The following is a 19,016-nucleotide window of genomic DNA, read 5'->3' on the forward strand; positions in this document are numbered from 1 at the left end:
ACCCCCCGTGTTCCCTACTGACATCACGCGGCATGCGAGATTTGATGTTCGCGGCTATCGTGGTGCGCCTCATAATTTAGCCACGGTGGCAGACGTGGCTTGACAATAAATGGCGCATGCGACCGCTAAGCCTCAGTCACCAACCACACGTTACCATTCACCAACCCATCGATCATGGTAGAGGGATTCCGAAACGGAGCAGACACCTTATACTCCGCCGAAGCAGAGTAGAACGATTCAACCTACTAAAGATGAGGATTTTAAAATCGATTACAAGTTTTGCATAACTTGCCGTCGCGAAAGGTTGACAGCATACACCCATGACCCAACACTGAACGCGCAGCGAAGAAACCTTCATATGCCCATGCCAAGCTTCACTAATGGAGCACTTACGAACGATGGAGCTCCGGCGAGCCGCCAGACGTATCAGGCCGTTTTATCAACCCCACTTTTACAACCCGCCTGCCAGTGGAGTGGTCAGCTTTGATATGCCCCTCCACTCAAAGCCATGCTCTTTCCCCTCTGCATCTCGCCAAGCGTGTACAGCGTGAGCCATTTGCTCAAAGACAACTGGGGCAGTGCGCTCCGGGGGCGCCCTGAGATGCCCCGCTGACAACGGACTGTGCACGGATTCCGTTTGCTTTAAAGCCCTCTTGGACCCCGCGCACAACAAAAGCTTCAAAGTTTCTCTTCTCTCCGAACTTCCTATTACCCCGCACGCTATAGCCCTACATTGCTACAGATTAGCTTCACGTTTGTCAAGTAACAAATCAGAATCATGGATTTCCTCAGGAAGAAGATGAAGGAGTTGATGGATGATGACGATAAGAAGCCAGCCGGTATGCGGATCTATACTGCCAGAACTAAGCACAATACTAACTTCAATAGATTCTCATGGTGCCCCAGGTGGTGCTGGTCCCGGTGATCGCGCACTCTCTGATGGCTACTACGGACAAAGTGGACAAGGCGGCCCGCCCCAAGATCAAGGCTACCCGCCCCAGGGCCATGGTTACCCGCCTCAGGGTCCTCCTCAGGGTCAAGGATACCCACCCCAGGGATATCCACCCCAAGGTCCTCCTCAAGGTCAAGGTTACCCGCAACAACAACCATACGGTGGCACTCCCACACCTGTAGGTCCACCTGCGCCTTATGGAGCTCCTCCACCAATGCCGCCAGGCTGGACACAGCAATGGGACCAGAACAGCCAGCGCTGGTTTTACATCGAACAAGCCACTGGCCGCACACAGTGGGATCCTCCTGCGCATCTGCCGCCTGGCCCGTATGCTCCTCCCCCTGCAGGCGCACCTTACATGCCGCCTGGCGGTCACGATGAGCGCGGCCTCTTCGGAAACACCCACGGTCACCAGGGACACGACTACACGCCATCAGGAGCTGCCACAAACGAGGCCGAGAAGAAGAAGAGCGGCCACTCTACTGCCATGCTCGCTGCCGCTGGTGTTGGTGGTATCGCAGCCGGTGCCTTCATTGGCCATCAACTCGGTATGTGCCCTCTCCAGACGTCATAACAGTATCACCCTAACACTTTCCAGCCGATGACAGTGACGACGAGAGCAAGCAGCAGTCATACGCTCCTCCACCTGCGGCTCCCGCTGCTGCTGCAGGTGGCTATGGTGCTGACCCAGGTTACGGGGCTGATCCCGCTTATGGCGCACCTCCCCCATCAGATCCTTATGCAAACCACCCAGCCTTTGAGGAGCCTCCTCCAGTTCCAACTCATGACGAGGACGGTAGCTCCATCTCAAGTAGCGACCGTGAGTCTATGGAGGAGAAGCGCCAGGAGCTGATTGAGGCGCAAGAGGCGTATCAAGAGGAGCTCGAGGAGAACTACGAGGACTAACCACGACGATTTTCGTCCGCTGATTGCTTCGTTTCGATCGATCGGTCGGTCGGCGTCAAAGTATGTATTCACGAGCGTGACGGTAGGTATTTCCTAAAACTGGTCATGAAATATGGGTCATTGTTAGCATAGCGTAGCGGAGGAAGGAATGAACGATATAACAAACTTCAGCCAACTTGTGATTCTCTCACTCGAAGACGGAAGAAGGAGCGTGATGAAATGGAAGTAAATTTCCAAAATTATAAACACCAAGGGCAATACCACTTAACTCCATTGTCACTGCGGTGACGAACCAAGGCCAGTAAACCAAAATCTCCCCCGGTGGGCCCATCATCGAACTCCCATGGATATTCGCGCCCTTACATCAAGGAAATGTAGTGAGCGTGTGGTCATCCCCTTTGTCCCCGTTTCCTTCCCATCAACGAACCGTCGTTACCGTTGTCGCATGCTCGAGGAAGTGGACTAGCAGCAGTCGCAACAGTCTAGACAATCGAGGCAGCATTCGCATGTCTCACCACAGAGCCAGCAGCAGCACAAAGTCGCAAGACTATTATCGTGTTAGCTAATTCCGCCTTCCCGAATCATTTCGTCACCATGGTTGTGCCAAAGAGAAGGAAGAAACTCACCAAGCAGTCAAGCAGCCCCTGTCCTTCTTTGGTTCCTCCTGTGGCGGTGGTGGTCCTTGTTGGTAGTACATCTGGATCAAAAAAGTGTCAGCCACACCCTGACTTGACTTGCGCAACTCAGGTTCGCGCAAACCGTAAATATTTGGGACTTACCTGTTGCTGGGGCGGAGGGTACTGTCCGTAGCCCTGCTGCGGCGGTGGGCCATAGTAGCCAGGTTGTTGCTGCGGCGGGTAGCTCATATCTGCTACTTTGGCGTTGTAGACTTGACGTTAGAATAGAGATGCGGATTCGTGGCTGGTGAAGCGTCTAAGCGTATCGCGGGTCTTGGTGAGGCTTGTGGTGTGGCAGAAACTGATGAGTGTTTTGTGGCAGAGGAAGTGTGGCAGGGAAATGTGGCACAGTAATGTTATAATCTAGGGGGGACAAACCCGTGTTTTTAAGATTACAGGCCTCGACGCGCTGGCTATTGCTTTCGGCAAACGGCAACAGCGGATCTGCGAGGTGAAGGGCGGAAAGGCTATGCACGAACCAACGTGCTCATCTCAATTGACCGCGTCGATGCCGGAATAGAGTACATACACCTAGATACTGCGGATGAGCTTTGCTCGGCGCCACAAGTGTGGCATTTGCTCGGGTTTCCTATGGCACGGGTGGGGTCGAGCAAGCCACTGCTGTAACAGTAGACGCAGGACCCTTGTCATACGCGTATGCAAAGTCTTGGTATCTGAGGCGCATGACTTGGTTGCATATCATTGTGCGCGTGCAGGAGAGTGAGTGGTACGATTTGCAATGTGTTGATATGTCGTCGGGTGACGCTGACAAGTCTGCTCACAAACGCGATAGACATTGAGTAGACGTTTTTTTACATGGCCTCTCTGAAGACCCTCTCCTACTATTACTCCTGAAAGAGAGCGGGCTGTAAAATCCCTTTTAGGAAACGTACACTGTGATGTGAAGTGCTGTTGCATATGCAAACTTGCCGTGTTTTCCGCACGCTAGATCCCAACGTAGTTTAGTTGTGGCGCCACTTTTTCCAGCAGGCAATATTAGACGGCCCAGTCATCGTGGCTCAGTCAAACATGGGGATGCGGTCGACTTGGCATTCGAATAACGACGATGAGGATGATGTTCTGAGAAGGCCATGCCGCCCAAGCAGCTGCTGTCAGAGTGCTACTGTTGGAGTTTGATATGCGAAGAGAGCATTGCCAAGAGACCCGAAATCCGCGGCGGTGTGAATGCGACGGACCTTGAATGGCGCGGATGCGTCCGGCGCCAAGTCGATACGCCGTCAATTATTAAGTGGAGAATCTACGGTCCGAAAACCGAAGTTTGTGACTCTGGAAGAGAGCCGGCTTGGCAGAAAAAATGACCTTGAAAACAGCCAGCGAACCAATATGCCGTCTTTGTGTGGCGCGGTTGAGGCGCAGTTTCCACACAAGCAATGGGGCCCCAGGGTTGTCAGTACCAAAATCATGGGTCGATCCATATGGCAGACCGTGACTCTGTACAGTGAAACAACTCGCGACTCCCAAGGTTGGTAACCGAAATGGTGGACAAGCCTTTCTTACTCATCCCCCTGATACGGAAGTGAAGACTAGAGAGTTCATCCATGATCTTTGGTTCGTTCAAATTGTAGAGATGTCCAGCTGTTGATGCCTTCAGCTACATGTAGCGGCAGTTTCCGTAACTCACGGCGCTCAAGGTTCTAGTGTCTCGTCACTAGCTCCCTGAGCTTCCAAAGACCGAGGCACGAAGCCTCGTTCAGCCCTTCGCTTCTGCACCCACTCCCCAAAAGGTTTCCAGATGGCTTCTTTCTCGGCCGGCTTCAGACTTGCCGCTAATCCACTCGTACTCGTAGTAACAAATACCCTGGACCCCTTCCATACATTGCAGTCAGTATCTTTCTCTTCTTCGCCATCCTTGGTTTTGCCCATGTTGTGCTCTTCATCTTGCCATCCATACTTGAAATCTTTCTTGCCAAGGTTCTTGCCATAACGATACCGCCATATAGCCTCCCAAATACCCTTGCCTACTATGCACACAGCCTCTGGCTTGTATTTGAGGAACTTGGCATCGAGTTTCGCGGTGCCTGCCGCAATTTCCTCTTTCGAGAGCTCGGCAGCGTCTTTGGAGGGTCTCTCGACAATATTGGTATTGCCCATGCAATACAGGTCAGGGAGACTCCGGTCTTCTTCAGGTTTCAGTCGACGGTCGGTAAGCCCTGAGGAATGGAGTAATTTCCAAAATAGATTGGAGGGATGCGCATATGCGTGCCCGGCGGCAGCAGTCTGAACACCTGGATTCGTGCCAACGAATACACATATTAGGTTGGGCTCAAGTATGTCGACCAATGGCGATAGATGTGCATATTTGGATGGGTCGGCATATTTGCTAGGCTTCCGCTTCTTCTTCGGTCTTGCTGATAGTTCGGGGACACTTTTAACAGCTGTCGTCGCGGTCGTTCTAGTGCGCTTTCTAGATCCTATTGGCGATGCAGATAACGGCGTGTTATCTTGCACTGCCCCTGTCTCTGCGTATTGGTATTTCTTCAGTTTGCCCTGGAAGGACGCGGATGGTGGTGTTGCCAGCCTCTCATCGTGTTCGGAGACATCGTCGTCGCTCAAAACGGCCGGCAGTGCTTTTTTCTGCTCGATCTGATGTTTGCTTGAGCGTGTTCGTGCCATATTCGTATTGCAGGCTGTATCTCAAAGCTGAGGAAGGATGCGTGACATGTCAAGTCGCGTTGTGTCGAGCTCGAGACGCGTTGACGTCATCGTCGGACCCACTTTCGCTTGGAGTCCGCGGACATCTCGTTACCTGTGCATTCGAACAGCATCCACCGCAACGCAGCCTTTTTGCTAATCACGAACTTTTCTCGAGAGCGACCACATCCTTCAACTGGCAAGCTGAGTATAGAGCTTCGATCTATGTATGTGCGAAGAAGCAGTCACGAAGGTTCTCTTTGGTGTATCCTAAGCGACGGCTAGACGTTGTCTTAAGACAGCGAAGCATCGATGTATTCGCGTCCTCCCAATATATCTTGTGTGTATCCAAAATCCGAAACTTAAGCCATGTCACTACTTTCTATCATACAATCGGAATATACCCACTAGTCTTTTCCTCGGCACATTGCATTACCCTTGGCTGTCTTCGTGGCCCTCCTTTTTGCAGACACGAGCGTAAAGAAAGCCAGAAAGCATACATCTTGATATGTTTTCCGAACTTCGATCGAGGTGATGCAGCAATATGACGACAACGCCTCATCATGCACATCTCGATTGTGAGCCCGGGTCCGAAGCTAGTCGCGACCACATTCTCTCTGCCCTCTCCCATCCTGCGGAGTTTGTCTAGTACGATGAGGACTGTCGGACTTGAGGAGTTGCCACAATGTTGGTAGACATCGAGCGAGGCTCGAATGTGGTCGTCAGTGAGATGCAGGGCTTCTTTGGCCCCTTGCAGGATGGATGCACCGCCTGGATGGATCGCCCAATCGAAGCTCGAAGCCTGACTGCTAATCAACGATGCGACCTTGTGGGTCTTATTGAGGGTGCCGCGGAGTTGCCTGAATATGGGTGTGATGGCCTTGACAGCTACCTCTGGAACGAATTTGCTAATGGTTGCTATCATGCCTGCTACAGTATTAGCAACATTCACAGCGACAGGTATGCGACATCGAACGTAGAGGATACATACCATTCTTCTCTATATCGTAAGACATGTATCCCGAAGTGTCGGGCACCACCATGCTGCCCCACTCTATCAACTCGAACACTGGCCTTTGTCCCTCCTCTAATGCAAGAACGTTGCACACCACTAGCGCCGCTGCGCCATCTGAGAATAGCGCTGGGCCTACATGTAGCTCCCCGTCTTGAAGAGCTGCTTGCAACTCTGCTCGAAGAAAGAGACTGCACAATTCACATGCCATCACCAAGATGCGTGCTGGACGACCTCTTTGTGATGCTGCAGTTGCAATGTCAGCAGCTGCACGAAGCGCCGATAAACCACCCGCACAACCCACACCATGAAGTAGCGATCTTTGTACACTTGGCCGAAGCCCAAGCTCTTGGCACACAAAGTGGTCGTAGCCTGGATTGCCCTGATCAGTGCAAGTCACTGCTACAGTGTGCGTTATATCGCTGGGTCCGAGCCGGGCTTCTCGCATAGCCTCTTTGCACGCAGAGGTAGCAAGCTGTACCCCGGCAGTGCGAAAGACGCGGGAGATAGAATCGATTCCTGGTGGCATAGCATCTTCTTTTGTCCATTTCGTGAAGTCGAGGGTAATTGGGCGAGAGAGAATCTTGGTTCTACTATTGAATCGCCTGAGTTTTTGGAAACTTCTGTCGTGTCAGAAGTGGAGAGACTTGGGTCGTAGGGAAGGGCAAGAACTACTAACGTTGGTGATACTATTTCGTCCGGGTGCAATCTCTCTATCAAGTCCATGAAGTGCTCCTGCTTGATTGAATGGGATGGGTACTCATGACCCAGGCCAGTGATGTACACAGCATTCGTCTTGCCGCTGCATGTCATACCGTTCTTGAGAGACATATTTTCTCTTGGTTGTCAATAGTTGAGATAGCGCAGTGCGGAGGGGGTAAGCTTATGATATCCGGTCTTTCCACACAATGCCGTTAGCGTTACATACATGCCCAGACGATGAGAGCAAGAGGTCATCTCTTTGTAGCTAGCGTTTACGCAGACTGTGCTATTCTTTTTGGTTCATTTACTCTTGTCTTCCCTACATTCGCCCCAGTGCTTCATAGCAAACAAAACCTTGCGGTTCTCCGCCCCAATCAGGCCGTCCAGAACCAGCCCCCTCTTCCACCACACGTAGTTCCGTCCTCAACAATTTCAGCCGAAGACTTGGTATACCGCGGCCTTGCTTGTACAGCTCGTAACCCACACCCCGAATGCGCCATGTCCGTCCAGTGAGGGGTCTTGTTGCCCTTAGTGAGGTTTTCAAAGGATGCTGCTGACAGCTGAGAGACGAGGTCTACGTGCTTTCGCTAAACGGATGTACATGAACTCTGGAAGACGGTCGAATACTTCATGTGCCACCCTAATAACCGACTAGTCACCAACTTACGTCCGGTTCAAAAGGCTTCCGTTCTTGCGAAGAGTGAATACCTGTTCTTCAGCTGTCGATAGCGCGCCACTGACCTGAGGAGTTAGGAAGTCCTGGAGGATACCCTAGTGTATCATCCAAACTCCACTTGTGTTTACAATGTGGATAACAATGCACAATACACTGGCGTTTCCCGTAATCGCTAGCGAATCGTTAAATCAACTGCTTTCACAGCCCACTCACTTTATCGCCCCTAGGTAGCGTATCCGGCTGTATTGGCACCCGTATTGATCATCTGTCAATAGATCACTGAGATAACAAACCCCGATGACTGTGGACTACCAGTGAAGTCCGCATTTACTAGCTTGGATCCTTCGAGCTCAAATGAACGCCACAAGATCAGTCCATTGGCGATGGCAAGCAAATACACACCAAGATATCTTACGCCTTGGGGGCTACTGAATCCCCTATCGCCGAATGAGATAGGTACGTGAACGACGTAGGGAGGATAACGATATGCTACGCTCGAGTTTTTTGGACCAGATTTCGAGAAAAGAAACCAAAGACTTGGATGTCTGGTTAGGCATTCAACCAGGGCGCGCCGAGTTCGCCGTCTTGACTGTAAGATCTCCACGAAGCCCCATCATCCTTTGGTGTGGAGTCCGCGGTTCCGGACGTTGTCTAGTACTTCTTTGGCACGGAAAAGGCTAGCCTAGACTCACAAAGATGAGTAGTGGATGATAAATAGTAAGACGGGGCTGTGGAGGTGTGGGAAAACTCAAGTGGCAGAAGGATTCCACTCTAAGCGAAGAGGATGTTCCCGAGCAAGTGTGGGTGTAATGGATGTAGTGGGTAAGACGCCCGGTTCGGTCCTGATAATGGTGTGAAGGAATCCCGGTACTATCGTAGTACGGCCCCGGCGAGTATTAGGAGATCTTCATTGCGTTAACCCCAGCTGTTGTGATAGATGTTGGTGAATGAAGATCGCGACGTGCCGTGCGGGAGGATGGGACCCGATTTTGGCTAATCTTGAGCCATGATCCTAGAACACAGATCCGGAGAACTCATGTTCATCTTTGCGGTCGATCGATGATAGCCCGGGTACTGCTTACGGTGTGAGCGATTTGCGATACGGAGCGTATGTAAGCGCTGTCTTACCTGGCTGTGGCACAGTCGACGTATGTCAGACAATATCGAACTTCGCCGATGTGGACTCTCCGCGGGAATTGAGCGTTTCGTCGAGCACACCTGCGTGCTGTCATTATGCTTCGCCGTTATCGTTGAGCGTGCTGTGCCGCATGCGGGGTCCTGTCAACCCACGGTCCGAACCGTAATAGGTAGGCAAACTGAGCTCATTGGAAGGATGATTTGCTCCTATTAGACTGGGCTCGGCCCCGTGAATGTTTTCGGTCTCCAACCATTGAAGGGTGGGATACATGATGCTTTCTGTACTTCCCTGTATACCTAGGTAGTGGGGTACAGCACGTGACCCCACTTACCTCCCTACGACCAATTCGACGGAATAGGTAAAAATGAACCATTAAAGTATGCGCATATATAGATATATGGGTCTTCGACGTAGTTCAGACGCTTACCATGTCCAACTAGAGTTGAGAGGTCTTACCCAGCAGAAGTCCTTCCCAGGCTGCCGCAGATGCGGTCGGCGAAGTCGGTATTCAAGGCCATCAATTAGGCCTCAATTGGGGCCATCTCATATCGGCGACTGCGGCGTTGCTTTCGGGCTTATGCTGTCAGACGTCACACTTTGGAGCATTTGTTGTTGTTATCCGCTTCCTACAGGATCCGTGCCATGCGCAATGCTTTCCTAATTCGGATTACTTCGTGTGGCGGCGAGACTAGTGGAGAATCTACCGCGAAACCATTCGCGAAAAGCATCCTTGCAGGTTAGCTCTCACGTGGTTATCTGTGTGCATTTGCGCGGTGAGTCTGACTTCTGAACAAGACACCGCTGTTTGATGATGGTGTATATATGGTAAGGACCGCAACGTCTAATGTTACCCTAACATTCATTGCGATAGCACAGTCGACTTCAGGAAGATATGATCGATTTGTGCAAATATGACGATATATCGTTCGGATTTGAGATGATGCGACAACAGAATGTTGTATGGAATATGGAGCTTCTCGTTGAGCGGTATAAGAAGCAGTGAGTGGCAAACACAAGAGGAGCTAAACATGACTGACATGCCAGGAACAATAGACAAAACCCTCGTACACCTCGTGTCGAAGACATCGCTTCAGATATCTACACACGTCTACCACGCGAAATCCGTAACCGCGTGTATACATACTGCGTCCAGGGATCCTATGACAACGAAGTCATTGTTCGACGCACAGCAATTGGAAACACCCGACGCTTCGCGCACCTCATCCGACAACCTTGCGGCCAACACTCCTACCAATGGATCGAAGACCCCACAGCAATATACTTGAGCGCAGATGGTCTGGGTGGTGATGTTGCTAGAGAGTTGCTCGAATGCTACTATTGGACCCGTACATTTAAGTTTGCACACCACGAGCTGTGCCTGCTCAAACCGTTCCTTGAAACAGATGGATTTGGGCTTGGAATGATACCGGCGCATTATGCAAGACGTTTGCACATACAGATCCAGCCTCTTGACTTTGCGTTTCTGTTAACCGAAAAACGGCTCTTTGAAGAGCAGCGGTGTTGCAAAACCATCGAGGCTCTCTCTATCATGAAGACAGCTCGGACCGAGGTCATGGTCGAGATTGATCTAGCCCAAGGATCCTTGAGTGATGGGGACTATGAGCACTTCTCGAATGAAGCTGCGCAGTTCATGCTCAAACTCAAAAGCGTGGTAGAAACTTTGAAAGAGAGAGGACTGCGCATAAATCTAGGGACGATATAATCGAAAGAGCTAAGAGAAGACGGTCGTGTTTCTTGATTTTAGAGAGCAGAAGCTTTGCATTAGCGTGGGAGTTAGTCTAACGGATCAAAACGGTTTTGCTTGCGGGTAGTAGAGCTGTCTTCTAGAACCTTCTTTAGGTACATCACGCATAATCTCAATCTTTGTGAAAGGAGTCTTGTGGCGCCGCCAGACGAGATGAGGCTTGCGGCTGTGTATCGTCCTTCATGCGATGCAGATTTAGTGGCTAGGCACTTGCTTTTATCGGCCCGCACTAAACTTGCGCAGCCTACCGCCGACTGAGACCTTGAAACAGACCATCTCTTATCGTACGTCGTTGGAAGCTTCAAAGGATTGATGAAACGTGATGTAAAGACTGCGTTGGTTAAAGGAGAAACTGCGACGTGTGCCGAAGAAATGATGCGCTAGCCATTTTGGTGGGCTGAAGGATCGCGATTGCCCTCCCCCAGCGTAACACGGCTTAAGCCACGATGCAACTCCACGCCGACCGGCCAATGCCAGCATCTCAACTCTACAACTCAGCCTCAGCCTCTTCATCTTTGATAATATTGAAAATAGAAGTAAATGGAGGATTCAGCAACCTTTGCAGCAGGCGACAAGGCGCAGTGCAGTAAACGCACCAGTTCATGCAATGTACATATAAGATTCGCAAGTGTAGGTATATCATTGCTACATATTCACATACTTTACTCGTCCACCCAGTGAGTACGCAGTCGCTATCTCATGTCCATAGCCTCGTCCGCTTCTTTATTTCTATCAACATGGATACCCTTACCAAGATCAAGCCGCGCTTCAGACTACATTACCTGTCGGTCAGCCTTGTCGTTTTGCTCATTCTCACGTTCACACGTATTTCTAACGCTCAGGGCTGCTACAAAGGGGATGGCGCATTCGACTCCTTTCCAAACCGTTGTGGCGAATCGAACAACATGTGCTGTTACATAGGAAGAACAGACAACATCAGAGACGACGACTGTGTTAGAGGCACGTGCAGGAGCTATGCTCATCCTGGAGAATACTTTCTTGTCGGATGTACCAATCGCAATTGGACTGCGGAAGGAAGTGGCTGCAGTCCTTTATGGCAAGCATGTGGTACGTTTATCTGCCATTGCACTGAAATGGTGAGACTGACTGCGCAGGCCAACAAAAGGACTATACACATGTCTCCATGTGTGACGACGGTAGTTTCTGTTGCGGTAAAAAGAATACTGCATGCTGTGCGGATCAGTCCGGGTTCTATCTGAACGAAAATGGCACCGAAATCGTCCAGGGCCCATCAGGTCAAGAACCATCTATCTATTCATCTAGCACATTGGTTCCAACATCACTACAAACACACTTTGTGGTACCTAGTCCAACAACAAAAGTATCATCACCAGAGGATCCCACAGCAACGAACACCGAGCTTCCGTCAAAAGAAAAGTCAAAAGAAGGACTCACTGACGAGGCTAAGATTGCTCTCGGTGTAGGCTTGCCGTCTATTGCTATCGCGTTTATTGCATTGTGGCATCAATGCTGGAAATATCGCGTAGACGGCAAGATCTATAGGCCATATATGTCGCCTTTGTCGAAAAACACGAGCACTGCCTCGCTACCTCTCACGTCGACCGCGTTGTCTTCCCCGACCATTTCAACTACCACATTGCCTATCGCCTCACCCTGAGGGAAAGACTGTCCAGCCCACGATACCAACGAACTGTTACCAGTGTTTACAAAAGGCGCCGTCAACCTCTTCAGACCTAGACATCCGCTGTTGGGGCTTACGGCTTCCGATAGATCGACATGTACCGAAAAGTCCTCAGTTGAGTTGGCATAAAAGGGCTTCATATTGACAAGAGCAAGCTTGGACAGGCGGTCTTCTACGTAAAAGCCATACGCAGAGAAGGACTCCGAATCGACGCCAGCGGGTGGGTCGAGAGCGCGTACCCGAGTCTCAGGCACAGCAAAAGCCTCAGCCATGAAAAGTTGCGCAATAAAAGAAGGCAAAGTACGTGATGGACCTCTCAAGTCGCTATCGCGGGGGTACAACATCGAATAAGTGCTAAAGCCGGGACTGCCATTTGCACCAGGCTTGTTGAGCTGTTGGTTCGATTGGAGGGCAAGTGTAGCCCCCTGGTGTAGATGCGTGGAGCTGGCATTTCGTGTCGCGTAGATGAGTTCACTATCTACGACCCAGAGTGCTTGTGCAAATGTATCGGTAACATTCGGTGCGCCGGAACAAGAAACGGAGTTGAATTCACCAATGTTCCAGCTTTTTCCTGCATCTAGAGCAGCGCGGGCAGATGGGTAGATTTCTTCATCGCAGTAGCGTGTGAGCTCAGTGTGATTGAGAATGTTTTCGATGGTAGCCAAGGCCGCGCGTTCGGGATCGCAGGTCGAGAAGGCATATGAATGTATTGAATAGACGCCGACCTGGTCCTCTGAGTCGATGCCTGCTGGGATCAGCGCAGCAGGTCGAACCTCCAGGCCTGAGTCATCCGTTGTTGCGGAAGACGCCCACCAGCGCTCTTGGGGTAGATCCGAATTGTTCAACGCATCCAACGCGGCATCAATACTAGCTGTGTACTGTTTCCATTCCTGCACATAGGCCGCTGTCGAATCGTTCCACCTGCTTTCTTCGTAGTTGGTTGGTTCGTTTCCCAGCTCCAAATACGCGACCTTGTCAGGCTGGTATGTGAGCGACGCGACTGCAAGGCCCGTAGAAATCTCCAAGCTCTCGTTGCCGAAATTGAGAGTTGATATGAACCTGGTGCCATTGGGAAAGTTGCTCCAACTCTTGTAGTAATCTGGTCCGACAGTAGTCCGCCATACGCCGCCTTCTGGACTGGTGGTACGCACTACATCGCCGCCTTCTTTGTCGAAGACCATACTGTCCATGGTGATACCCCCAGGCCGTATGACGGGGCTTCCGCCATGCTCATGGATCCTTTCCAGAACGCTGAACGTGAGGTTGTTCGGATTGCTAGCATTTCCGAAGAAGTCAACCCAGAAGGCGGGTTCGAATGAGAATGACGCGAAGGAGTTGCTATGTGGGATCGAGGCACCTTCTGCAGTCTTTGGTATGCTTATCGTCGATGCTCCAGAGTGTTCCGTTGTTGGGTAGGCGTATACAGCAGTGGCTGCAAGTGAGATTGCGGCAGTTCTAAGTGAGGCCATTGTGAACGTACCGATGTCTTTACTGCGTTATGGAAGTTGAGGCAGTAGAATTGATGAATATCTGAGCTTCATATGCCATCAGACAACTTGACCGAGTCTATATCGACATCATCGTGCCGTTTTCACAAGCTAACGCGGACAACATTATTCCGACGGCCGCGAGATGTTCCACGGAGCTGCTGTCAACGTTGCTGGAAGCGTCCTAGAAGGTGTGGGGTGAGTTGCGGGGAGTTGGCGGATCATCGGAATTTGCTCCATACCGGGGGCAAAAGTCGGATTTAGCAACAAACGGCAACAAAGCGGGACACTAATCATCTCACGGACGGCGGATACTGTACCAAATTGAGAGAAGACTGATCCGATCCAAATTTGGACATTGAATACAACAAATCATGAAAATCGCTTCCGTCATTGATCCCAACCGAGATAAAGTTTCCTCTTGCTCATGGTCGCCTTCTGTCCTACCAGATTGACCTACCATTCCTCTACTAAGATAACGAAGTATGGGCCGGACATTCAGAGGCAGAATCCCTAACAGCGAGTGGTGGTATACAAAGTCGTCAATTATGGATTGTGCCGTATCCTTGGGACTGAGTAGAAGAGTCATGGATTGCTACGACGCGTCGGTTGGTTTGGACCGATCCTATCTTGTGCCTACCGCACCGTGTGGTACACCAGTCCTTCTCCTCATCATGACTTCGCCCATTGCGTTTCTCACCTCCTTCTCCTGATGTACCACGTTCTGCACCATGTATTTCTTAAGTGCTTCCCTCAGCTCACTCTTCGCCCTCTCGTTATCCCTATACGGTACACTCTCCAACTCTAGTAATCTGTTCGCATCCTTGTTGCTCTCTGCAACAAGTCCATTAAGGCGGTCGAGTTGCTTGTGGCGGGCGTCTTCGGCATCGTCGGTAGGTTTGGTAGGGTGTTGAGGGTCGGAACGGTAAAGTGGCATAAGCAGAGCGAGGAATTGCGTTAGGGAGATCGCAGCTTTCTTTATTATGGTGACGATTTGGAAAGGTAGGTATGCGGGACGTAATTGAGTTGACGCGACGAGTGGGTTCAGGTATTTTGAGAGGATGGTAGGATGGTCGGGGCGAAGAGCGGTGTGGACTTCAAAAGTCGCGACGGCGAGAAGGCCAAGATATCGCCAGTATGAGCCATCAGTTAGGAAACCAAGGGCGTTTGCACCGATTAGAACAATGAGGAGTGCGCCGTAGGTTGTAACTGCAGTGAGCAGCGCACTGTCAGTGTAGTCTTTGATGGTCAAACAGCTCTGGCATTGCGCAAAGATGCTTGGTCCGAAGCGGTCATATGCGAAGCGCTTCGCAGGATCGAGTATGATGTCTCTAGCATGCTTCAAATGAACATAGAAGTCATTCGCCCTGTCTCTATTCACGTTCGGCCCAATCTTGTCTGGATGATACCGAATCGTTAATCTCCTGAAACGCGAATTCAGCCCGCTCTCGTCGACATCTATCGGGACGCCGAGGTCGTTGTATGCGTTGCTGGAGCGCTGAAGGTTGAAATCGACTTCGTAGATGGTGAAGGCGAAGTAGGCCGCATAGATGGCGATTAGAATGTTGCGACGATGCTTGATATAGCGTGGGGAGCCAGGTTGCGGTTTGGAGTCACCGGCGCGAATGAAGATGCTGTAGAGGACTGACTGAGCCCATCCTGCTGCCTGTGTCGCGTTAGATGTTGCTACAGCAGAAGTATTGGGGGTATGCTTACGACAGGTATGAGAAACTGCCACACTAGAAAGGGGCCTAGTGTGTCGAACGACACGCTCGCCTTCGCCATGTTGCTCGGTTGCAGGTAGGAGGTGTGAGATCGCTACATCAAAGATTCAAAGACAAGTGTCATCGAAGGAATATCGGAACGCTTCCGAGAGGCACGTGCACACTGCGAACGGATCTCAAGACGGTGCCGACCACTACACCCTTCTTCACTCCCCCTCGGAAGTGTTGTAAGAAGTATGCAGCAACAGTTGTAAATCGCATTCAATCATGTGGCGGTTCATCGATAGACCCCGCAACTGTGTTCGCCACTCACTACGAAGTTGCCATAACATTCAAGTCCTATGACTTGGCCTATTGCCAGTTCGCTGTCAACGAATCGTCTATATCACCATGTTGGGATATGTCAGTATTAACGCATTCATTTCGCAAACACATCCGCACCCATATGAGAGAAGATAAAATGTGGTAAGAGATAATCATAGATATCTATGGCTTGACGACGTTTGTCGTTCTATGGTATAATGCGATACTATGCAAACACAGCAAGAAACAAAAAGAAACTCCCGCATACATCCAAGTATGCGACCTAGCAAACTACTACATGCTTCTCGAGCCTAGATGGATTGACGTCTGCGCGTCGGGTATAATTCCTCCAGACATTATGCATAACAAACATCAGCTCGCCCATACTAAAGCGCACACAGCGCGCCCTTTCGCAATCGTATACGACCAGCGCTCATATCTTTGCTCCTGCAAATTTCGAGACCTTACATCTGTCCGCCTGCCTGAGGCATAAGCTCCTCATCTTGCTGACGCTTTTCCTTGAGTGATCCAGCCGCAGAGCGGTTCTCAACATCGCTGTCAGAGAGGTCGTACTGGCGAACGGCTTCGGCAATCTGAGCCTCGTCCATCTTGGGGAGCTGCTTAGCGGCATGCACATAGCTCATCTTCTCAGTGTAACCCTTGGCGAAGATGAGATCAATCTCCTCAAGGGATCGACCAGCCGTCTCGGGGTAGAAGAAGTAGATGACGGGGATGAAGGAAGCGTTCAGAGCAGCGAAGAGGAGGTAAGTACCCCAGCCGATGTTGGTGATCAATACGGGCGTGATCATGACGATGAAGAAGTTCCACAGCCAGTTGTTGATGGTAGAGAAAGCGTTGGCCTTCTGGCGGGTCCTGAGAGGGTTGATCTCGGCAGGGTACAGCCAGGGAAGAGGAAGCCAGGTAACACCGAAGAAGGCAATGTACAAGAAGAGACCGACGGCGGCACCCTTAGCAGGTCCCTCGTTGTTCTCGTTGTTGACGCCTCCGGGAAGTAGGCAGGCGAAGGTGATGATCATAGCAGTCATCTGGCCAACGGTACCGATGAGGTACAACTTTCTGCGGCCAACACGCTCAACGAAGTAGAATGAGGTAGCGGCGAAGAGGGCGTAAACAACCATGTTGACTCCTCCGAGAAGAAGGGCGAGGTTGTGGGTAGTGTTCAAAGCACTCTGGCAGAGAATAGGGAAATAGTAGATGACAGCGTTGCATCCGGACAATTGTTGCATGAATTGCGAGGAGGCACCGAGGATAGCACGGCGGAAATGCTGAGACTTTCCACCTGTCAGGAGAGCCTTGGTTGGGACCTTGCCGCCACCGCCGGAGGCGTTGACAGCGTCGCGGATGACTTGCATCTGGATAATAACCTCTTGGTCGTCGCGGGAGACTCCGTTTAAACCGGCAAGCACAGTAGCGGCTTCGTCTTCGCGGTGGTGATTGAGGAGCCATCGGGGAGACTCAGGTAGTGAAGTCATCATGATGATGACGATAATGGCAAAGACACACTGGAAAGCGATGGGGAATCTCCACGTGAAGTCATCAGGACCGTAAAGGCAGCCGTAATCAATCCAATAGGCGATAAGCGTGCCAATAGCAACCATGGAGCCTTCAATACAGATGACTTTACCGCGGTTCTTAGCCTTGCAGCACCTGAAAAGTCGTTAGCAAAAGATCTTGAGAGATGGAGTTGAATGGAACATACTCAGCCTGGTAGGTGGGAATGGTAGAAGTGTTGATACCGTTGCCAACACCAGTAATGCATCGTCCGACAATGAACTGGGCGGTAGCACCACTGGATGGGGGAACACAGGCGATTTGGATAATGACACCGACGATCATAACCCCGGCACCCAGGAAGATACTTTTGCGACGTCCGAGCTTGTCACCGAAGATGAAGACGAAGATGGCACCAAGCAAGCAACCGACGGCGTAGATAGAGACGACAAAACCTTCGTAGGTAGAGTCGCCGTCGACTTCAGGGAAGGCAGAGACGAAGGCAGGGGCAGAGATGATTCCACTCATGACACCCTGATCATAACCGAAGAGGAGGAAATCGGTAACAGCAACGATGGTGACGAGGACCTGTAGCATCCTACCGGATTGACCCCAGTAGGTGGGAACACCATTTTCAGACTCCTTGATACGTGGCGGCATGGTTGCGGTGTATCGGTCAAAGCTGGAGAGAAGTGAGGAGATGCTGGGGAGGAAAGATCCGTGGGGAGGGAGTACACCTTTAAATGATCATCGCAGTACCAGCACAAGGGTCTTCGGCAAAAACGTGGTCAATGGTCGTCTATCCTCGGCCCACTAAAAGATACACTACCAAGGTTACGACTGACGCGTGGAGAAAACTAGATAACGGATTTTTTTCCAACATCTTGGCCTTGGCTGGTGTAGCAATACTGCGAGCCTTGTTGCTGGCGGTAGAGGCGCAAATAAACTGTGGAGACAAGGCGAACCTAACAGGGTCCGTTGGTGGAGCGCAACATCTTGGGCCAATCTTGGAGAAGAGCGGAGGACGCTTGCGGTCTCACAAGCGCGCTCGGCACACAATGCCTCTTCTCTTAGCCCGAGGTTACCTCCACATTACGTCATGTTTGCAAGGCTTGGGGTGATGTTGGGGAGCCCTAGCGGAAACATGAAGGTCGAACGAGTGGTGAACGACTGGTTCGCCTGAGATTCGAGAATTCTAAAAGAAGTTTCTTCGCGCACTACGCCACCGCGAATCGCCCGTAGAGTCTACGACACGCATGTTAGAATGATGCAACAACTCAGCGTTCGTTAGCATACCGCCAGTCATAGAGGGCGCCGTCTCGGGCTACATGCCGCCGTGTACGGATAGCGTCCTCAGCTTTCCTATACGGCACGGTTTCAATCTCAACAAGAGGGCGCTTGACGTCATCCACCGGCGACTCGCGTCCGTCCCCATGCAGGGTCTGACCAACCGTGCGCATGCGGCTCTGCAGCCTCTGCTACTTGGCCGATGATCTTAACTAATAAGGACCGTGTGTGGTGGAGCTTAAACACGCCATGTTCTGCAACGGTGACGATGCGTGCTGTGATGGTCGGACGCGCTACTCGTGTGACATGGAGTGCAGAACGAACATCGGGCGGAATTGCTCCAGGGCTCGGAGACGACTGCCGGCCGGGAGGAGACATTCCCTTGCACGTGATAGCGATGTGCTCCATGTGAGCCCTCGAGGTTCCCGAGGCTGGAGATAGGTATGCTTTGGTACCCAGATAGATTGCTTCGTGTCAGCAGTCTCATTTGCTTGCATCGTTCCTAGAAAACTTCGCCGTGCGGCTGATCGCCTTGGCCGACGTTGCGAGTAGCATGCGAT

General features: G+C 51.2%; 6 protein-coding genes across 6 annotated transcripts; 2 read left to right on the top strand and 4 right to left on the bottom strand.

The window, feature by feature from the left end:
* Window positions 1-778: 778 nt before the first annotated feature.
* ALTATR162_LOCUS7487 (uncharacterized protein) lies at window positions 779-1,858 on the top strand (the record flags this gene model as incomplete). The annotated part of the gene is made up of 3 exons (XM_043315115.1): window positions 779-839; window positions 889-1,500; window positions 1,551-1,858. 3 exons carry the CDS (start codon window positions 779-781, stop codon window positions 1,856-1,858), a joined length of 981 nt encoding a protein of 326 aa, XP_043171050.1.
* A 2,324-nt stretch (window positions 1,859-4,182) lies between these two features.
* On the bottom strand, window positions 4,183-5,169 carry ALTATR162_LOCUS7488 (uncharacterized protein; the record flags this gene model as incomplete). The annotated part of the gene is made up of 1 exon (XM_043315116.1): window positions 4,183-5,169. The coding sequence occupies one exon, from the start codon at window positions 5,167-5,169 to the stop codon at window positions 4,183-4,185; it is 987 nt and encodes a 328-aa protein (XP_043171051.1).
* A 4,486-nt stretch (window positions 5,170-9,655) lies between these two features.
* ALTATR162_LOCUS7489 (uncharacterized protein) lies at window positions 9,656-10,438 on the top strand (the record flags this gene model as incomplete). The annotated part of the gene is made up of 2 exons (XM_043315117.1): window positions 9,656-9,714; window positions 9,769-10,438. The coding sequence occupies 2 exons, from the start codon at window positions 9,656-9,658 to the stop codon at window positions 10,436-10,438; spliced, it is 729 nt and encodes a 242-aa protein (XP_043171052.1).
* Window positions 10,439-11,998: 1,560 nt separating this feature from the next.
* Window positions 11,999-13,612, bottom strand: ALTATR162_LOCUS7490 (uncharacterized protein; the record flags this gene model as incomplete). Its single annotated transcript, XM_043315118.1, has 1 exon — window positions 11,999-13,612. One exon carries the CDS (start codon window positions 13,610-13,612, stop codon window positions 11,999-12,001), a length of 1,614 nt encoding a protein of 537 aa, XP_043171053.1.
* A 643-nt stretch (window positions 13,613-14,255) lies between these two features.
* ALTATR162_LOCUS7491 (uncharacterized protein) lies at window positions 14,256-15,415 on the bottom strand (the record flags this gene model as incomplete). The annotated part of the gene is made up of 2 exons (XM_043315119.1): window positions 14,256-15,296; window positions 15,347-15,415. The coding sequence occupies 2 exons, from the start codon at window positions 15,413-15,415 to the stop codon at window positions 14,256-14,258; spliced, it is 1,110 nt and encodes a 369-aa protein (XP_043171054.1).
* A 706-nt stretch (window positions 15,416-16,121) lies between these two features.
* On the bottom strand, window positions 16,122-17,829 carry ALTATR162_LOCUS7492 (uncharacterized protein; the record flags this gene model as incomplete). The annotated part of the gene is made up of 2 exons (XM_043315120.1): window positions 16,122-17,325; window positions 17,378-17,829. 2 exons carry the CDS (start codon window positions 17,827-17,829, stop codon window positions 16,122-16,124), a joined length of 1,656 nt encoding a protein of 551 aa, XP_043171055.1.
* Between the last annotated feature and the right edge of the window lie 1,187 nt (window positions 17,830-19,016).

This window comes from Alternaria atra, assembly GCF_907166805.1.
Source record: "Alternaria atra isolate CS162 genome assembly, contig: 28, whole genome shotgun sequence".
Classification (NCBI taxonomy): domain Eukaryota; kingdom Fungi; phylum Ascomycota; class Dothideomycetes; order Pleosporales; family Pleosporaceae; genus Alternaria; species Alternaria atra.